Source organism: Patagioenas fasciata, chromosome Z (genome assembly GCF_037038585.1).
Source record: "Patagioenas fasciata isolate bPatFas1 chromosome Z, bPatFas1.hap1, whole genome shotgun sequence".
Taxonomy (NCBI): domain Eukaryota; kingdom Metazoa; phylum Chordata; class Aves; order Columbiformes; family Columbidae; genus Patagioenas; species Patagioenas fasciata.
This window is the reverse complement of record NC_092560.1, coordinates 16057998-16073012: the sequence shown is the minus strand read 5'-3', so window position 1 is coordinate 16073012 and position 15015 is coordinate 16057998. Positions and strand designations below refer to the sequence as shown.

The 15015-nt window shown below is 44.9% G+C and overlaps 3 protein-coding genes across 4 annotated transcripts in view; 2 read left to right on the top strand and 1 right to left on the bottom strand.

Moving 5' to 3' along the window:
* Positions 1-139: 139 nt before the first annotated feature.
* Positions 140-11273, top strand: APTX (aprataxin). Of its 2 annotated transcripts, none has more exons than XM_065861744.2 (8): positions 140-288; positions 1415-1551; positions 2482-2528; positions 4986-5315; positions 6713-6772; positions 9542-9768; positions 10600-10703; positions 11053-11273. In XM_065861744.2, the coding sequence occupies exons 2-8, from the start codon at positions 1422-1424 to the stop codon at positions 11205-11207; spliced, it is 1053 nt and encodes a 350-aa protein (XP_065717816.1). In that variant the 5' UTR covers positions 140-288; positions 1415-1421; the 3' UTR covers positions 11208-11273. The 2 variants fall into 2 exon arrangements, with proteins under 2 accessions (XP_065717816.1, XP_065717817.1); XM_065861745.2 differs by lacking the exon at positions 140-288 and adding an exon at positions 577-710.
* Positions 8349-15015, bottom strand: part of ELP1 (elongator acetyltransferase complex subunit 1) — a 43701-nt gene continuing 37034 nt past the window's right edge. The window contains exons 36-37 of the mRNA XM_071802078.1: positions 10867-10883; positions 8349-8543 (exon numbers count right to left, since the gene is read on the bottom strand). Coding sequence (XP_071658179.1) covers positions 8364-8543; positions 10867-10883 — 197 coding nt within the window. The 3' untranslated portion in view covers positions 8349-8363. The remainder of the gene's footprint in view (positions 8544-10866; positions 10884-15015) is intronic.
* Positions 11360-14974, top strand: LOC136115229 (actin-like protein 7A). The gene has a single exon (XM_065861213.2). The coding sequence runs from the start codon at positions 12736-12738 to the stop codon at positions 13903-13905; it is 1170 nt and encodes a 389-aa protein (XP_065717285.1). The 5' UTR covers positions 11360-12735; the 3' UTR covers positions 13906-14974.

Genomic DNA, 15015 nt, shown 5'->3' with positions numbered 1-15015 from the left:
ACCGCAGCCACTCGACAGTGAGCGCGCCCGCCGCCGCCACTCCCGGCGCACACTGGCCGCGCGCTGCACTGCGCATGCTCCGGGCCCCGCCCCGCGCAGCGAGCGGAGGAGGTGGGCGCGCGCCAGGGCGCCGTGCGGCTTCAGCTGCGCCGGCTGCGTGTTGGGGGGCAGTCGCCGCCGCGTCCCGCTACGCGTGTGAACCGGGCAGGCCCTACCCGCGCCACCTCCCACGTCCCGCGCTGCCGGGACGAGGCCGTTCCGCGCGGGGAGGCACCGAGCTGCAGGCGGGTACGCAGCGGGCAGCCCGTCCGGCGCCTTTCCGGCCCCCGCTCCGCATCGCCCCGCATTGCCCCGCAGGCCTGGTCACCGCCGGGGCGGGGTTACCGCGCGGGCCGCTCGACCCCCTGCTCCGCATAGAGCGCGTGCGCCGAGCGGCGGCTCCCGCCGCGCCGCGCGCCGGGCCGCGCGGGGACACGCTGCAGCAGCCGATTGGCTGGGCCGGCCGCGGCGTCGGCGGCAGCGCGCGCGGAAAGGTGGGGGGGCGTCGTTGCTATGGGGACGGGGCCCGGCGGCCCCCCGGTCCTGGGGCCCGGCAGGCGGGACAGGACGGCGGTCGGCCGCCCGCGAGGATCCCTCGCGTCCGCATCGGCTGTGCGGTGCTGGTGGCCCTCGTTTTGTGCCATCCTCCCCGGGGTGGTCGGGCACCGAGGGTAATGGCGGCTCCCCCAGGCGGGGTGTGTAGTGAGCACTGGATGGGCCCGGCTGGGAGGTGCGGTTGGCTCGGCCTCACCGCCCACCTCATGTTTCTGAGTGTGTGACAGAGCTGGTGTCGCACTGGGACAGAGAGTCACTTTCCACACCACAGAGCTGGGAGGAACAGCGCCCAGCACCAGGCAGGGAGGAGGGTGTAGATCTTTGCTGTCCAGGTCACGTTTGTGTAATGTAGAGTGTCCAGTTTCATAGCATGATCCATGTAGAGACTGTCGCCGAATGAAGCTGTCCTCCTCTCTTGCCCTCTCTGCCTTGTGCTGCTTTCTTTGTGTTGGTGTGTGAGTTAATCTCTCAGATCAACTCTGATTCAGTGGGAAACAAATCAGTTGTTTTGAAAGGCTTTTCTGTTGGTTGGAACCATTGATCCAATTGATTTTTCCTATACATCATCCATGGATGTGAGAACATATGGTATATGTAGAAGGAAGGAAAATAGGATTACCTTTTCAACCGCAACTTGCTCTTAGTTTACGCTAGTGTTAATACTGTGCTTTGCCTTGAATTTCAGAAACATGAACCTAGTTAGCAGAAGTGACTCAGCTAATGAATGGGCTGACAGCAGAATTCTTGGACCCTGTTTCACAGAAAGGTGACCCATTGGGAAGCTGCATGTTAGTAACATACTGTTTATTTTGCTCTATAGCACAGTGATGCGTGTGTGCTGGCTTGTGGGGAAAGAGAAATGCAGTCAGCGTGTGAAACTGCCACACTTGGAAGCAGTGGTAATTGGGCGTGGCCCAGAAACTGGGATAACGGATAAGAAGTGTTCACGGCAGCAAGGTAAGGTTTAGCTCAAATCCCACTTTCTACATGGAGCAGCAACCAAACTTATGAAGAGAGACAGAAATACAGCACTCTTTGTTTATAAGTAAACATCATTCTTCTGTTTGGCTATATTACAGTGAAGGTAACGGACCAGTGTTTTGTCCTAATTCTTAAGACTGCTTTGACCAGGGTCTAAATGGGAAATCACAGTTTTTCCTTGAAATCTAAGCAGGTGTTCCATGTGCTTGCTTTTGCAGTCACTGGCTTATGGCCTCCTTTCTCTGCATGGTCCGTAGTGTTGTCTGATTCTTGAAGCCATCAAGCTTCTATAATAAGCACTTATGGAGATCTCTAGGTCCTAAAAAGTCAAAGGAGACGTGTGATAGGAAGTTTACCTTAGTAAACTAAAGTATTGAATCATAACATGAGTCCCCAGGCCCACACTTATATTCCACTGCCTGCACTCTTTGTGAGTGACACTTCATTTTCTTAGTATTCCATCAGCTGATTTGTAGTATGACTTGTTATTTTATAGATGCAGTGGGAGAATATATAAAACTATCTGTGATCTATAAAATACTCCCCTTTGCATCTTCTGTACCTTATCTGTTTTCCCTCTGGACAGAGTCCTGTTCCATGCGTGTTGAGAGCTGATGAGAACAGCAAAAACTCCCACAGATTTCACCTTCATTCTGAAGCGATTTTGCAGATCCGTGATGCGAAATACTCAGGTGTGACTCAATGTATGGGTCGGTTCTGTTTTACCTGTGGTCCTGGAAACAGAGGATGAGGTGGCAGTATTCTTTGTGTACAGATCAGCTTCAGAAGGTGGCAGGTCTTAAAATACAGGAGTGTTTTCTGCAAGGGGTGGTTCAGCAGTGTTCTGGCCTTTTTATTTATACTGTTCTGTGACACTTTGTTCTTTCTTTTTTTCTTGTTTTCCAGTTCAGTTAAAAGCAGACTGTAACAAGGGTTTTGTCACAGTTAAGCAGGTATGTTTTTAATTGTACAATATTTCTCATACTTACTGGGATGGTTGTTGTACTTAAACTCCACAAATGCCACAAGCGATGATTCTGATCAGCAGGTCTGAAGGGCCTGAAGATGTTTTATGACGGAGAGGAGAGTGAGTGGTCCTCAGAAGGGATCTGTCTTTTTTGTGTGTGTGTACCTCAGTGTAAAGACTGCACTGGTCCTTTCAAATATTCTCCAGTCTCAGCCAAGACAAGACTTGCAGCATCAGGGCACACTGCTGTGAATCCTCAATCTGTTCTTCCAGGCACTGTGTTTGGGAGATTCTGGAGGTCTTCCACTAAACTTGCTTACCATGCCTCCTGAGCCTTAAATGTCTGAGCTGAGGCAGCCCTTCACTTAAGGTCAAACTGGTTCTTGTGTTAATGGGATGGGGCAGTTGTGGAAGGTTTTTATTTGATGGCTGCTAGAGCCAAAGGTGTGGTCACCTCTGGGAAGTGACAGGACGCGAAGCAGCAGTGAAGACATCCTTGTGTACTAACTGGATGGATGTAGGCCTACTCTCATGAGGACCAGTATACCAGAGATAATATGAAGGGAACATTTTCTAGCTTCAGGTGCTGGGGCATGTGTGTGGACAACATATCAGTGTGTTCTGTCTACTGAGGAGGAATGTCTTCTGTCAAAACAGCTCCAGTGCTCAGCACGCACACAGACCCCACTGGTATCTGGTGAATCCGGCAAAGATGTCTCAGAGTGTTTTTCACAGAAATCAGCCTTAGCTGCAATTTGAGTGCCATGTTACTGGAATTTCAGGGCTGGGAGTACTTTCTGGTGGCAGATGTGAGCATGTTTTTGCTGCCTGCTCCAGAGGTGCTTCCCAGGTGATATGTGTGTGTCACAGGGTTCCAGTGCTCAGTTGTTTGATCACATATTGGAGGGTATGTATTGTACTGGACATGAGTGAAACTGCAGAACTGTGGACTGATGAGATTCTGGATGGAATCAGGCAAATGCTTCATCGCAGTGAATACCAAGTGATGAGAGGCACAGTACCATCTTGTGAAGCAGGCAGGTATCGCAGCGACAAAGCTAAAGGAACATTCTGCGACAGATTTTATCAGTCTCAGGGAAGAGCTGGTTTCCTAAAGCTTGTTTAATGAATAAACATTAACCAAAAGCATTTGGTGAAGTTGGAGACTCCTGATTTCCCTAGGGTCACCCTCTTCATCAGGCAAAAATCATCTATCAAGCAGTCACTCTAGGCAGCCCAGGCCACTTTGTGTTACTAGTTATGCCTGAGACACAGGAAGATGTATTGCTTTTCAATTATCAGCCAAAGTTCAGGTGACTTCTCAGTCTTCAAGTGTTTTGAGGGGAAAATTATTTTAGAGTTGCATAGTTTCATAAAGTGATGAAATGAGATGCAGGTAAAAATTTGACCTTGCTGTCCTATTTTTCTGCTAGTACGGAATAACTAGTAAAGTTGTTTTTGTTCAAGTGTAAGATCCAAAATGAAAATAAGAGCATTAAAATACAGATAGGCTGGTATATATAATATTTTGCATAAGCTGAGGTGCACAGAGAGGTTTTTCCTCTCTTGAGGGAACAGGAAATTTTTGTCACCATGTTTGAACACAGTCTTCTCTAGGCTAGAGAAGGCTTATCGCATTTGGCTTGGCAAAGGAGGAAAAGACAGGAGTAAGGAGCTGATCCCTGTGAAGTGGACTCTTTTAGGGACTCAGGGATACTTTCTTCCTGATTTTTTTTCTTATTTCTTTTTGTGTGTGGTTTTCCGCCCCCCCCCCACACCCCCACTACTGCACAGGAGGGAGTGTGTTGCAAGTGTTAGCACTGAGCTGTGCTTGGTGAGCCAGTGGTTTTGAGCCCGAACGCTCTTCTCTCTTGAAATGAGCCACAAGAGTGTGCTTATGTAATTGAAGGCAAATGTGTTGATGGGACGGCATTTGGTAGACAACAGAAAACAAAATGTAGGAAAAAGGAGAAGCAAGATAAACTCATTTGAAAACAGGACTTTTCTGGGGATGATTGGACTGAAATAATTAGTTAGAACTACTCATACTCTTCAGAAATAATTGTTACTAAAGCTGTTATTATTTCAACTTTTTTTTTTTTTTTAATAGGGTTGTTTTGTTTGTTTCTTTTTGAGCAAATGGCATGGGTCTTGCTGTAACTGTGTAGCCAGCTGCTGCAGAGCTGTGGGGTCCCTGTGGCACCCTGCGCCTGAGGGTTGTGCACTGACAGCTGTGATTGCCATACTGGGTTGTAGGGAGGTGTCTCCAGCATTGAACCTCTCTGATCCTCTAGAGTGGGTTGATGTGGGTAGGGAGTGCCATGAATACAAAACACATTTGCTTTACAGGGTACTTATACTCTAGGATGATGGGGCAGTAGTTGGTGATTCCAGTTACAACACCATTTGCTATTTTTTTTATTCCTTTGTCTTCCTACCAAAGATAGGAGTTAACCCAACTAGTGTTGATCTTGTGGATATTGGCAAAGATGAAGAGGTGAAAATGAAGCCAGGCCAAGTTCTTCACATTGTGAATAAACTTTACCCCTACATGGTGCAGTTTGCTGAAGAGTCAGTGAAAATTGTTACAGAAGCAGAAGAGAACATAAAAACCAAGAAGACACCACGTGAGGACTCCTGTGAGAATGATGATGTAGAGCTTGTGCCCAGGAAGACAATGAAGAGGGAGGTGGTGGATACACAAGGCAGTTCTGCAAATCCCAAACTAAGCAATAGTGGTGTATCTCCACATGAAGGAACTTTGAGCAAGAAGGCAAGTACATCAGTAATAGTACTTGTGCTTTTTCTCCTGGGGTTGTCCCCTCCATCAGGACTTTTGTGGGTACTATTGGTGGAGAACCATCTCAGGTGAACACAAATCCTCAGAGTATTCAGAGCATGAGAGCTGATGTCTGCTGTGGCAAAGGCTTTGCTCCTGAAATAACCTGAGAAAGTTACCTGCAACCCATTCTAACCTGAGATGGGGGGGTGGGTGGGTGTGAAGGGGCTTGCTTGTAAGAGGTGAGGATTTAATCTCTGGTTCTTGCTGCAGTTTCTGCTTAGAAGGACAGTCCATGTGAGCTCATTCACACAGGGATACTGTGCTGCCTCTTGAGATGAAATCTGCTTTGTTAGAAATAGAGCAGTGGTTATCTAAAAGCTTACGCACAGAGAATGGAACAACTTGACCTTTTTTTTCTTTTAAATTTCTTTTTTCTTCCCCTTCTGGTTTGGTCATTCATTGTGGTAGAACCATCTTTACACTAATGAATGTTACCAGCCAAAATCTTTTGAAAGGGAGTTTTTACCCCCTGATGACATGGACAAAATAGAAGACTGCTTAGTGCATCTGGAACTGTAACAGTGCAGTTCCTGGAACAGAAGGCACAGAAATTAAATGGCTCAGGACAAAATTTCAGTTCCAGGTTGTGGGGGGTTGACCACTTACTTTGTTAACTCAAGCTAGTTACATTAGGGCCAGATTTGTGGTGATATGAAGGGGGTGACAAGATGATTGACATTGTTCCTCTGTCAGCACTATGATATTTGAACATCTTCCTCTATAAGGATATTATGAAGATAATTATTGATAAAGCTTGTAAAGTGATCCAAGCAGATAAAACTATCTGTTTTGAAAAAAACGTGCACTTGAGCCACTTTCTATTAGGTGTGTGGTAACCAAGTTAAGAGGTATCTGCTAGTGTTGGCTTGATCTTCCTGTGCCTTTCTTGTTTCCTGTGCAAGCCACTTCTTGTACGATATAAGCAACAAAATACATCTAAGAGTATGCAGAGCATAGGACAGTTATAAGAGATCCTTGTAATTCCTTTCGCCTTTGTGATCCATGAAGCAGAGGGTCTTTTTGTAAAATAATATGTCATTGATAGTAATCAAGGAGTGTGCCACAACATTTGTGTGCAAATTATTAAATTAAAACAGATCCAGAACTCCCTGTTGCTTTGAATCTTAAGATCATCTTGTTAAAAGTTTTCAAAAGTAACTTTGTGGCAGTTGGAGCAGGTGTGTTGGCATTTACAGAAAGGAAATAATTTAGCTGTTATTCAGCTATTGTACTGTTGTATAATAAAGAAAGCACTTAACTGAATGCTTTAAAACATATAATTGATTTCTTAATTATCTTTTAAAATATTTTTTCCTTGTGTGCCTTAGGAACATTTAGGCCACTGGAGTCAAGGTCTGAAGAGCTCCATGCAAGATCCAAAAATGCAGGTGAGAGGTCTGTACTTGTACTCTACAGTAATTCCTGTCTAACAAAAATAAATGAGCTTTCTTTCATCCTTCTGGAGTTTACTTTAATGATCTGATTAACCAGTTGAGTACTGCATAAGGTCGAAAATGTACTTGCATCTCTGTGGTTGCATTAATTTGGGAGTCTCTACTATTAATATACTGATTTTGCACAACACCATTATCTTAATTATCTTCGAGCTCTCTACATCATTGTCAGATTCGGCTAACAGATTTCAAAAAGGTTGTTGGGAGAGCAGGCAAGCAGTGCAGTTGCTCTGGTTCCTTGGGGAAACAACTAAAATGAGGCTCTGTGGTTTGAAGCTGAGAAGGCAGTGGAGGTTCCTATTTTCAAGCAGCCAGCACTGCCTTCTCCCCAAGCCTGGTGCAGTTTCCTGGTTCACAGCAAACTCTTCACTGCAACAAATCTATGCCAGCTGGCAGGATGTGACCCCTGGCTCCTCCTCCTTTTCTTTGTGCCGACAGGAATTTCCTGGGTGGTTTCTTTTATTCTTCTGCAGATTCTCCAGATGTACCGCCCTCCCTTTGCTTCCCTGTGGTTGGTTGCATAATGGTTTTCCTTGAGCTCTTCTTTTTTGTCTGCTGTGTGCTTTTGGGGAGCTCACAATCAAGACGCAGAAATCAGACAAATGTATTTTGTGGCGGAAATGTATACATACACTCTTGTATTCTGAGAGAGCCCTGAGAGAATATTTCCTATCCATGTATAGAACCTACTTTCAATTTATTTTTAAATTATGGAAAACATATAGACAACTCCTCAAAAACAGGCTTTTTAGCTCAGCTCCGAAACAGGGAGAATGGTCTCCATCAATGTTCCACTGTCTGGCAGAGTAAGGCCTGAAGCTTGTGTCCACTGAGTTTGGTTTTTTTCTGGCTGACTGCTGCATGGCCACTTGAACATCAGAGATGTGTTTTTCCTTTTGTACTTCTCAGCAAGAGTGTCTGTCCAGGAGGATGGATATCACAGACACCTGTGATACTTGGTCCTTGAAATCACTGATTAATTTCAGTTGGAAGAGGTCACCAGGTCTGACCACTTGAACTCGGTGTGACTGCCACAGCCTTTTTTTGAGTTGAGGTGGTCTCTAAGGGTGAGGATCCCATGGCCTCACTGGGCCCCTTCAGGTTATCATCACCCTCATGCTGAAAGTAATTTCCTTGATAACTGATCAGAAGGTCCTTATTTCTTGATTTTTTTTTTTTTTTTTTTAGTTCAAGTCTTAAGTGTTGAACTGTGTAGAGTTCTAGGGGCACTGGATGCCCATTCTCCTGGAAATCCTAGCAGTTTCAAATGAGGCTTTCTGAGAGGAATGATAAAGCTATAGAAATACTTGCTTACTTTTAAAATATGAAGCTTAATCTTCATCACCTAAGCAGAATTTCATGTAGCACTTTCCAAGATAGTGCTTTCTTGACCCAAAAGATAAGCTGAATTTGCAGTTATTCTTTGAATGTTAGAACACAAAGAACTGTTTGTGACTTAATGTGAGCTGTATTAGTTGTGGTTCTGAACTAAGCACACAAACAACAGAATTCCTATCTTTGTTTTTTAATCAAATATTAAATAAATGGCAGTATTTCTTTCTTCTGAAAATACTTGATCATGATCCCATTCCCACTGGCTGCACATGCAGACACTAGTGTGTGTAAATAAAAATGTGACAGCATCACCAGTTTTGCTGCTGAAAGAATTGGTCCTATGATTTGTGTGCTGATAAAATTTATCTTCCTTCCTGTAGAGCAAGACTGGTCAGCTCTGTATATAAACATACGTGAATAATTAGCAAAGATGGCAAAGACTTCATCCATTGCTCACCAATAGATGCGCTACTAAAAGATCAGAGACACAGCATGTAGTTTCTGCCTCAGAACCTGGCAGATTTTTATTGCCAGGGCCAGGTTGTGCCCCCTGTCTTCCACATGTTTTGCTGCTGTTTCTCTTCATCAGCTGCATCAAATTGTTGCAGAAGGCAAAACAAAATGGAAACAGGGGAAGAAGGGCATGATAGACAAGAATCTGTTCTTTTTGTGAGTGTTCTTACAAAGTAGCACATTGGGTAGCGTGAACTGAAGTAGCTCAGACTTGAATGTTTTTGTCTTTGCTGGTGGAGGTCACTGAGCACACCACATGCAGCACCTCTGAGACTTGCATTTCTCTCCAGAAATCTGCAAAGGATGAGGCAGTCCAGTGCATTTGTACTTGCTCTGTATTGAGCACAGTGCCATGATTTTTGTTTCAGTGACTGCAGACCTTGAACGTAGCCTGACAGAAACAGAGTTTCCCAGACATCACTGATATCTGAATCCAGGTGATTTTCAAGAGAGTTCGTGTCCACCTGCAGCAAAGCTTAACTTATTGCTATGTAAGAAGAAAAAGCTTTTTCCTGAAAGTATATAAAGAGAGATGCTGGAACATTTTTCTGTAGCTGCCTGGTGCATGGTATGGAAGAGGATGCATATCCTGGACCAGCTTAGTTCTGGGAGAAGTCCTCGTTGAAGTGGAAAGCTCTGCTGCTTTATATTTGTTCCCGTCTAGTAATCTTTCCTGGCTTCTTTTTCTGGCAGTCCTAGTTGCACTAGCAACACATACATGTGCTTAAGGACTTCTGCGACCACAATGTGGGATGTGCAGATGTATAACATCTCAAAATCAACTAAATACAGTGCTTATAGAACTAAGATATTTAGCCTTCAATCAGTAAATAATCTAGTTATTTGTTTTGCAAGGTTTACAAAGATGAAAAGACTGTAGTCATCAAGGATAAATATCCCAAAGCACGTTACCACTGGCTTGTCTTACCATGGGACCCCATTTCAAGCCTCAAGTCAGTCAACAGGGACCATCTTGAACTCCTGGAACATATGCATGCAGTTGGGCAAAAAATGATTGAACAGTGCCCTGACAGAGAGAGTCTGGAGTTCAGACTGGGCTATCATGCTATCCCCAGTATGAGGTAAGAGCTTGATGTGTCATCAGGTGGAGACCCTGTTCTTCAGGTTATACAGATTTGGGGCTAAATTTGTAACGTGATCTGGCATTGCTAAAGAGCAACTAACCCTCCTAAACGCTACCAGTGGTTCGGTGTCTAAGTCCTTTGGGTGTGGCCATGCACACAGTGCTGTGTACATGCCAGTGGGCTAAGCAGATGTCTTGGGGCTGCTGGGAAATGCCTGTTGGTTTCCCCCAGCAGAGGCCTGTGGCTGAGGCTGCAGCACACTTCTGCTCTGGTCCCAGCGAAAGAGGTGGTGCTGCCAAAGGCCGAGTGCACCAGTTTGCGAGCAGAGAGTCAATCTCAAGCCTATCGAGTCCTGCCTGATGCTAAGCAAGGATTTGAGCTTTGTGTGTAAATAAGTTCAGATCTTACAGCATCCAAATGTCTGTGGGTATTGCAGTCAGTGTTCTTAAACTGTTCTCCAGTTCTTGGATGAAGCTTTGAATTACTCATCCAGTCCCATTCATGTACTCTACAAAGTTTAAACCTCTGTTTTATTAAAACCACTGTTTCTGCCATTTTGGAAGCTAGCAGGAATACACACAGTAGTTAGGGGCCAATGGAATATGCAGAGTAGTGACCTTCACTGTCCAAGTGAAATGCTTGGCATGAGACAGTGCTGCCAGGACTGACTGGATTTCTTCTGTCGCAGGGCTGTGGGTCAAACACAATCAGGCTGGCCCATAAGGCTGGCAGTCCTGCTCTGCTGAGTCACCTTTGTAACTGATAGTACTGCAACAGAACTTCAAGCATTAACATTATTCTTCTCTCTTACCTACATATTTGTTTCAGTCAGCTGCATTTGCATGTAATCAGCCAGGATTTTGATTCTCCAGCCCTGAAAACAAAAAAGCACTGGAACTCTTTTACTACAGACTACTTCTTAAACTCTCAAGGTAATGATTAGAAAAGGGATTTCAAAACACATAATACTGTTTGTGGCTTCTGGCTTTGGGCTTTTTTTCCCCAAAAAATCTGTAAGCCATAAATTCTATTTTAATAAGTGAAAGGTTTAATGTAATTTCGGATACTGGGAAATAGCACTAAGTAAAAGTGAACTGATTTTTGTGACTGGTCTAGATTAGAATGCAGTCATGCTATGCTGTGCATGTGAACCAGCACCCAGAGATTCTGCAGTGTTACGTGTTTCATCATGCTACATGGTCTCAATACCTCTGGTCTCTAATTTTTTTTGGTGGTTTTTTGTTTTGTTTTGTGTTTTTTTTGTTTTGTTTTGTTTTTCAGAAGTGCTGGAGATGGTAAGAAGCAAGGGAAAAGTGATGGTGAAAGATCATGTCTCTGAACTTCTCAAATTGCCCCTCAGATGCCATCGTTGCAAACAACAGCTATCCACTATCCCACAGTTAAAGGAACATCTCAGGAAACACTGGCCAAAATGACTTTGCAAAAATCATCTTAAAACCTGTCTTCAGATTTCAGCCTAAAACAAAGACCTCAAAATGTTAGTGGCTGTGTGTGTTTTCTGTTAACTGGAATGACAAATGTAATGTGGGAAAAGGTGGCCTGGAAACAGCTGCATACTAACTTTGTAATAGGTGTGTTTGCAGCTTTGTTGTGGTATTGCCATGCTAATCTATATGACAGCTGGAGTCTGGAAGAAGCATTTTGTTTGAATGAAAGGATTTTTTTAAATTCAGAAGCTGAGTAGACTTCTACTGAGAAAGGAAAGAAACAATGAAATTGAGGTCTTCTGCATATAACTGGAGTTTCTCTTAAGTGATAATGTTGTAGAGGCTGGTGGGGCTGACAGCAAAGCTGTCAAAGGAGTGGGAAGCAGCATCAGCTACAGCGTCCCACAGCACTGTGCGACAGCCTGGCTTTAAGATCTTGGTGCTGCTGAAATTCCCTTTAGCTATGGAGCAGGCATTGCCCCTTGCCAGGGCAGTCACTACTCAGGCTCTAAGAGGGGCAGCCTGTCTCTTTCATTTACAAGGATGTATTTGTCATCAAGACATGAACTCCGTGATAGGCAGCAGTACAGAACTGGTTTGTGGGGTTCAATTTTATTCTAAGCCCAGCTTTGACTTGTTCAGTAAGATGCCCTCTGGGTGAAATGGCTTTCAGTAAAAGAGCACACAGAGCTTTTGTTTTACAAGGAAAATGCTGCTTGTAACTCTTCGTCCTTTTGTGCCCCCATGCAGCAGCCTGTTACTACACACACTGATGGGGCAACAGTGACTTGTTGCTGCTGGAAAAGAACAAAGATGTTCCTGTAGTGGAAAAGGCAACAGTTAAAGGTGAGGGGTTCGCCATGGCCTAGTTTCACATACAAGTCACAGTTTAGTTTTTGCTGACGCCAGTAACATTATCCTTTAATTCAGAAAGCAAAACTTAAAAATAACGCCAGGTAAACAATGACAAAAGCACAGCCAGTCTAGGGATCCACTCAACACAGTCAAACCAGGGCTTCACATGGCCCCAGAGCTAAAGTAGCTCTGATGCTTAGCAACAGGCGCTGTTTTGGACCAAAAGCAGCTGCAGATGCTGGAAACCCATGGTCTTCCTCATATGGCAGATGCAGGTCAGAATGGAAGCCATGCAGCTTTACAGTTAGAATGCACTGTTCATTCCCCATGGCCTGTCACAGTGGGTGGGTGTTGTGTTTTTTAGCACCTTGGAACAGGACCAAGAGAAGCACAAACACCTGCAATCCACGTGTATACAACAGGCGTGCAGCCAAGTCACACTTGTCACATGCTTGCATGGGGACCACTGGTTTCTGAGGGGCAAACCTACATATGATGTCATAAATCAGTGGCATCAGTAGAACCACTGACAGCAGGGCTCCAGGTACGTGTCAGCTGCTTGTGCTGTCCCCAGGTGGAGTGGTGGCAGGGCAGTGCTACCAAGACACACGTCCAGTACTCGCTGTGTGAAGTTGCAGCTGGACAGAATAAGGCTCCAAGAATGGCAGCAGCGGCCACAAGTCATATGAAACCTGAACGGGACAGCCATGTATCTGCAACCGAGAGTAGTGTCAAGGCCAGGAAGGAAACTAAAGCAGTAGTTTTAGACATTGGCACAGGTTATTTAAAGTGTGGCTTTGCGGGGGAACCATGGCCTTCCTGCTTTGTTTCATCGACGGTTGCTAAGCCCATATCGGAGACTGGGAGAAATCAAGAAGAAACCTTTGTTGGAAGAGGGCTTCAGAACAGCGGTATACCCTTCACCTTCACCAACCCAATAAAACATGGCATAGTGGAGGACTGGGACTGTGTCCAAGATACTTTGCAGTGTATCTTCCAGGCAGAGTTGAAGATACAGCCAGAGAACCATGCTGTTCTGGTGTCAGTGCCTCCCCTGTGTTCCATCACTGACAAGGGAAAATATGCTGAGATGCTGTTTGAAGGACTTTGCCTGCCTGCCATCCACATTGCCTACCAGTCCCATTTATCCATGTACTCTTATGGAAAAACTTCAGCTCTCGTGGTGGAAAGCGGCCATGGAGTTTCGCATGTGGTTCCCATCTATGAAGGTTATATTTTACGTAGCATCACTAGGACAGTAGATTATGCTGGCTTGGACATCACACGTTATCTCATGCAGTTACTAAATGAGTCTGGAAACACATTTACAGAAAACCAGCTAAACATCATACAAGATCTCAAAGAGAAATGCTGTTACACTTCTCTGGACCTTACACGGGACTTGAATTCACCTCAACAAATGGATTATGAGCTGCCTGATGGACACCTTATCACTGTAGGCAAGGAGAGATGCCTTTGTGCTGAAGCGCTCTTCAAACCAGAGTTATTTGGCTCACAGCAGCCAGGGCTCTTGCAGCTGACACTCAACTGTCTCAAGACGTGTGATGAGGACATCAACAAAAAAATGGTGGGGAATATCCTGCTGTGCGGCGGCAGCACTATGATGGAGGGCTTTGCCAACCGCTTCCAGATGGAACTGGCCAGGATGTGTCCCAACGACATCATCACAGCAGTGTCCCCTCAAAGAAGGTGTTCTGTCTGGATTGGTGGGTCTATTCTGGCCTCGCTCCACTCTTTCCAGGAGCTCTGGGTTCACAGGAGTGAATATGAAGAACATGGTCCTTCCTGCATTTTTAAAAAGTGCTTCTGAGGAAGACACTGGATGCCTTAGAAAGACCAGCATTGACAAAGGGTACCTGAATCAATCCAACAACACATCCCTTCCACCTGTTGCTGTAATGAAGAGATTTCTGATGCACGTGTATTATTTTTGTGATATTGTGTGCCTAAAGTATCTTGTGGGTGGATGTATGTATGTATGTAATGAAGCTAGACAGCAGAGAGGTGACAAACTTCTTACTCTAATGAGAGAAGCAGTCTTCTGTACAGCCATATTTGCTCAGAAATTGGGACATCTCTTAAGCTAACTCAGTAGCTATATATTGATGCCATTCCTGATAACTGCATGTGTTTGCAAGAACCTCCACAGAACTCAGAATAGCAAACTCAATGAGTCTGCAAAGACATCAGCAAAGGCATAATATTTTTCAGGATGACATGCATCACTAACAAAGCAAAAGAGCATCCTAGTAGAAATTAAGGGAAAACAGACTCTTGGCTGCTGCTGAAAAGCAGCTGAGGTTCAGCAACTGCAGAAGTAGGAAACAGGAAGCAGGACATCCCCCTAGAAGCTCATGGACATTGGGTGCTGCTTCCAGCTCTACCACTCCATTGTCAAAGTTCATTCAGGAGAGAGAGGGGTAGGGGAAGACAGTGGAGTTCAGTGATCAATGACCATGTGAATGATTTAGAAGACCGATCTTACACCTGGATGACCGATTTAAGTGATGTTACCTTGATGGGAGAACAGAAAAACATGTCTAAGACCAGAGGGTCTTCAGCTTTGACCATCACCATGATAGAAAAGCAGAAGTACCCATATACATATATTAAAGGAACCGCTGTGTTTAGGTACAAGCATGAGCCCTCAATAAGCTGGCAGTTTTTCTTGGGTTCTTTAAAGAGGGAATATCTCTAGACAATAGATCAGGCTATGCAAGACCTCAGCATTTTCTGGCATCAGATTTAGGAATGTCAGGAATTCGTGGTGTCAGTACTGAAACTCAGTGCTAGGGCCAGAGCCCTCCACACCCTAGAAAGGACCGCAGACTCCCTCATCACCCCTTTCTCCAGATCTGAAAGATGGCTTTTGTATTTCATCTTGGACTATGTTCTGCTACCATTTTGAAGACCTATATCT

Bases quoted from the DNA above. Each gene is read 5' to 3' on its own strand.
- LOC136115229 (XM_065861213.2), top strand. From the start codon at position 12,736: ATGGCAGCAGCGGCCACAAGTCATATGAAACCTGAACGGGACAGCCAT.
- APTX (XM_065861744.2), top strand. From the start codon at position 1,422: ATGCGTGTGTGCTGGCTTGTGGGGAAAGAGAAATGCAGTCAGCGTGTG. The intron at 1,552-2,481 runs GTAAGGTTTAGC...CTTGTTTTCCAG, and splicing joins GAAGTGTTCACGGCAGCAAG to TTCAGTTAAAAGCAGACTGT. The intron at 5,316-6,712 runs GCAAGTACATCA...TGTGTGCCTTAG, and splicing joins AAGGAACTTTGAGCAAGAAG to GAACATTTAGGCCACTGGAG.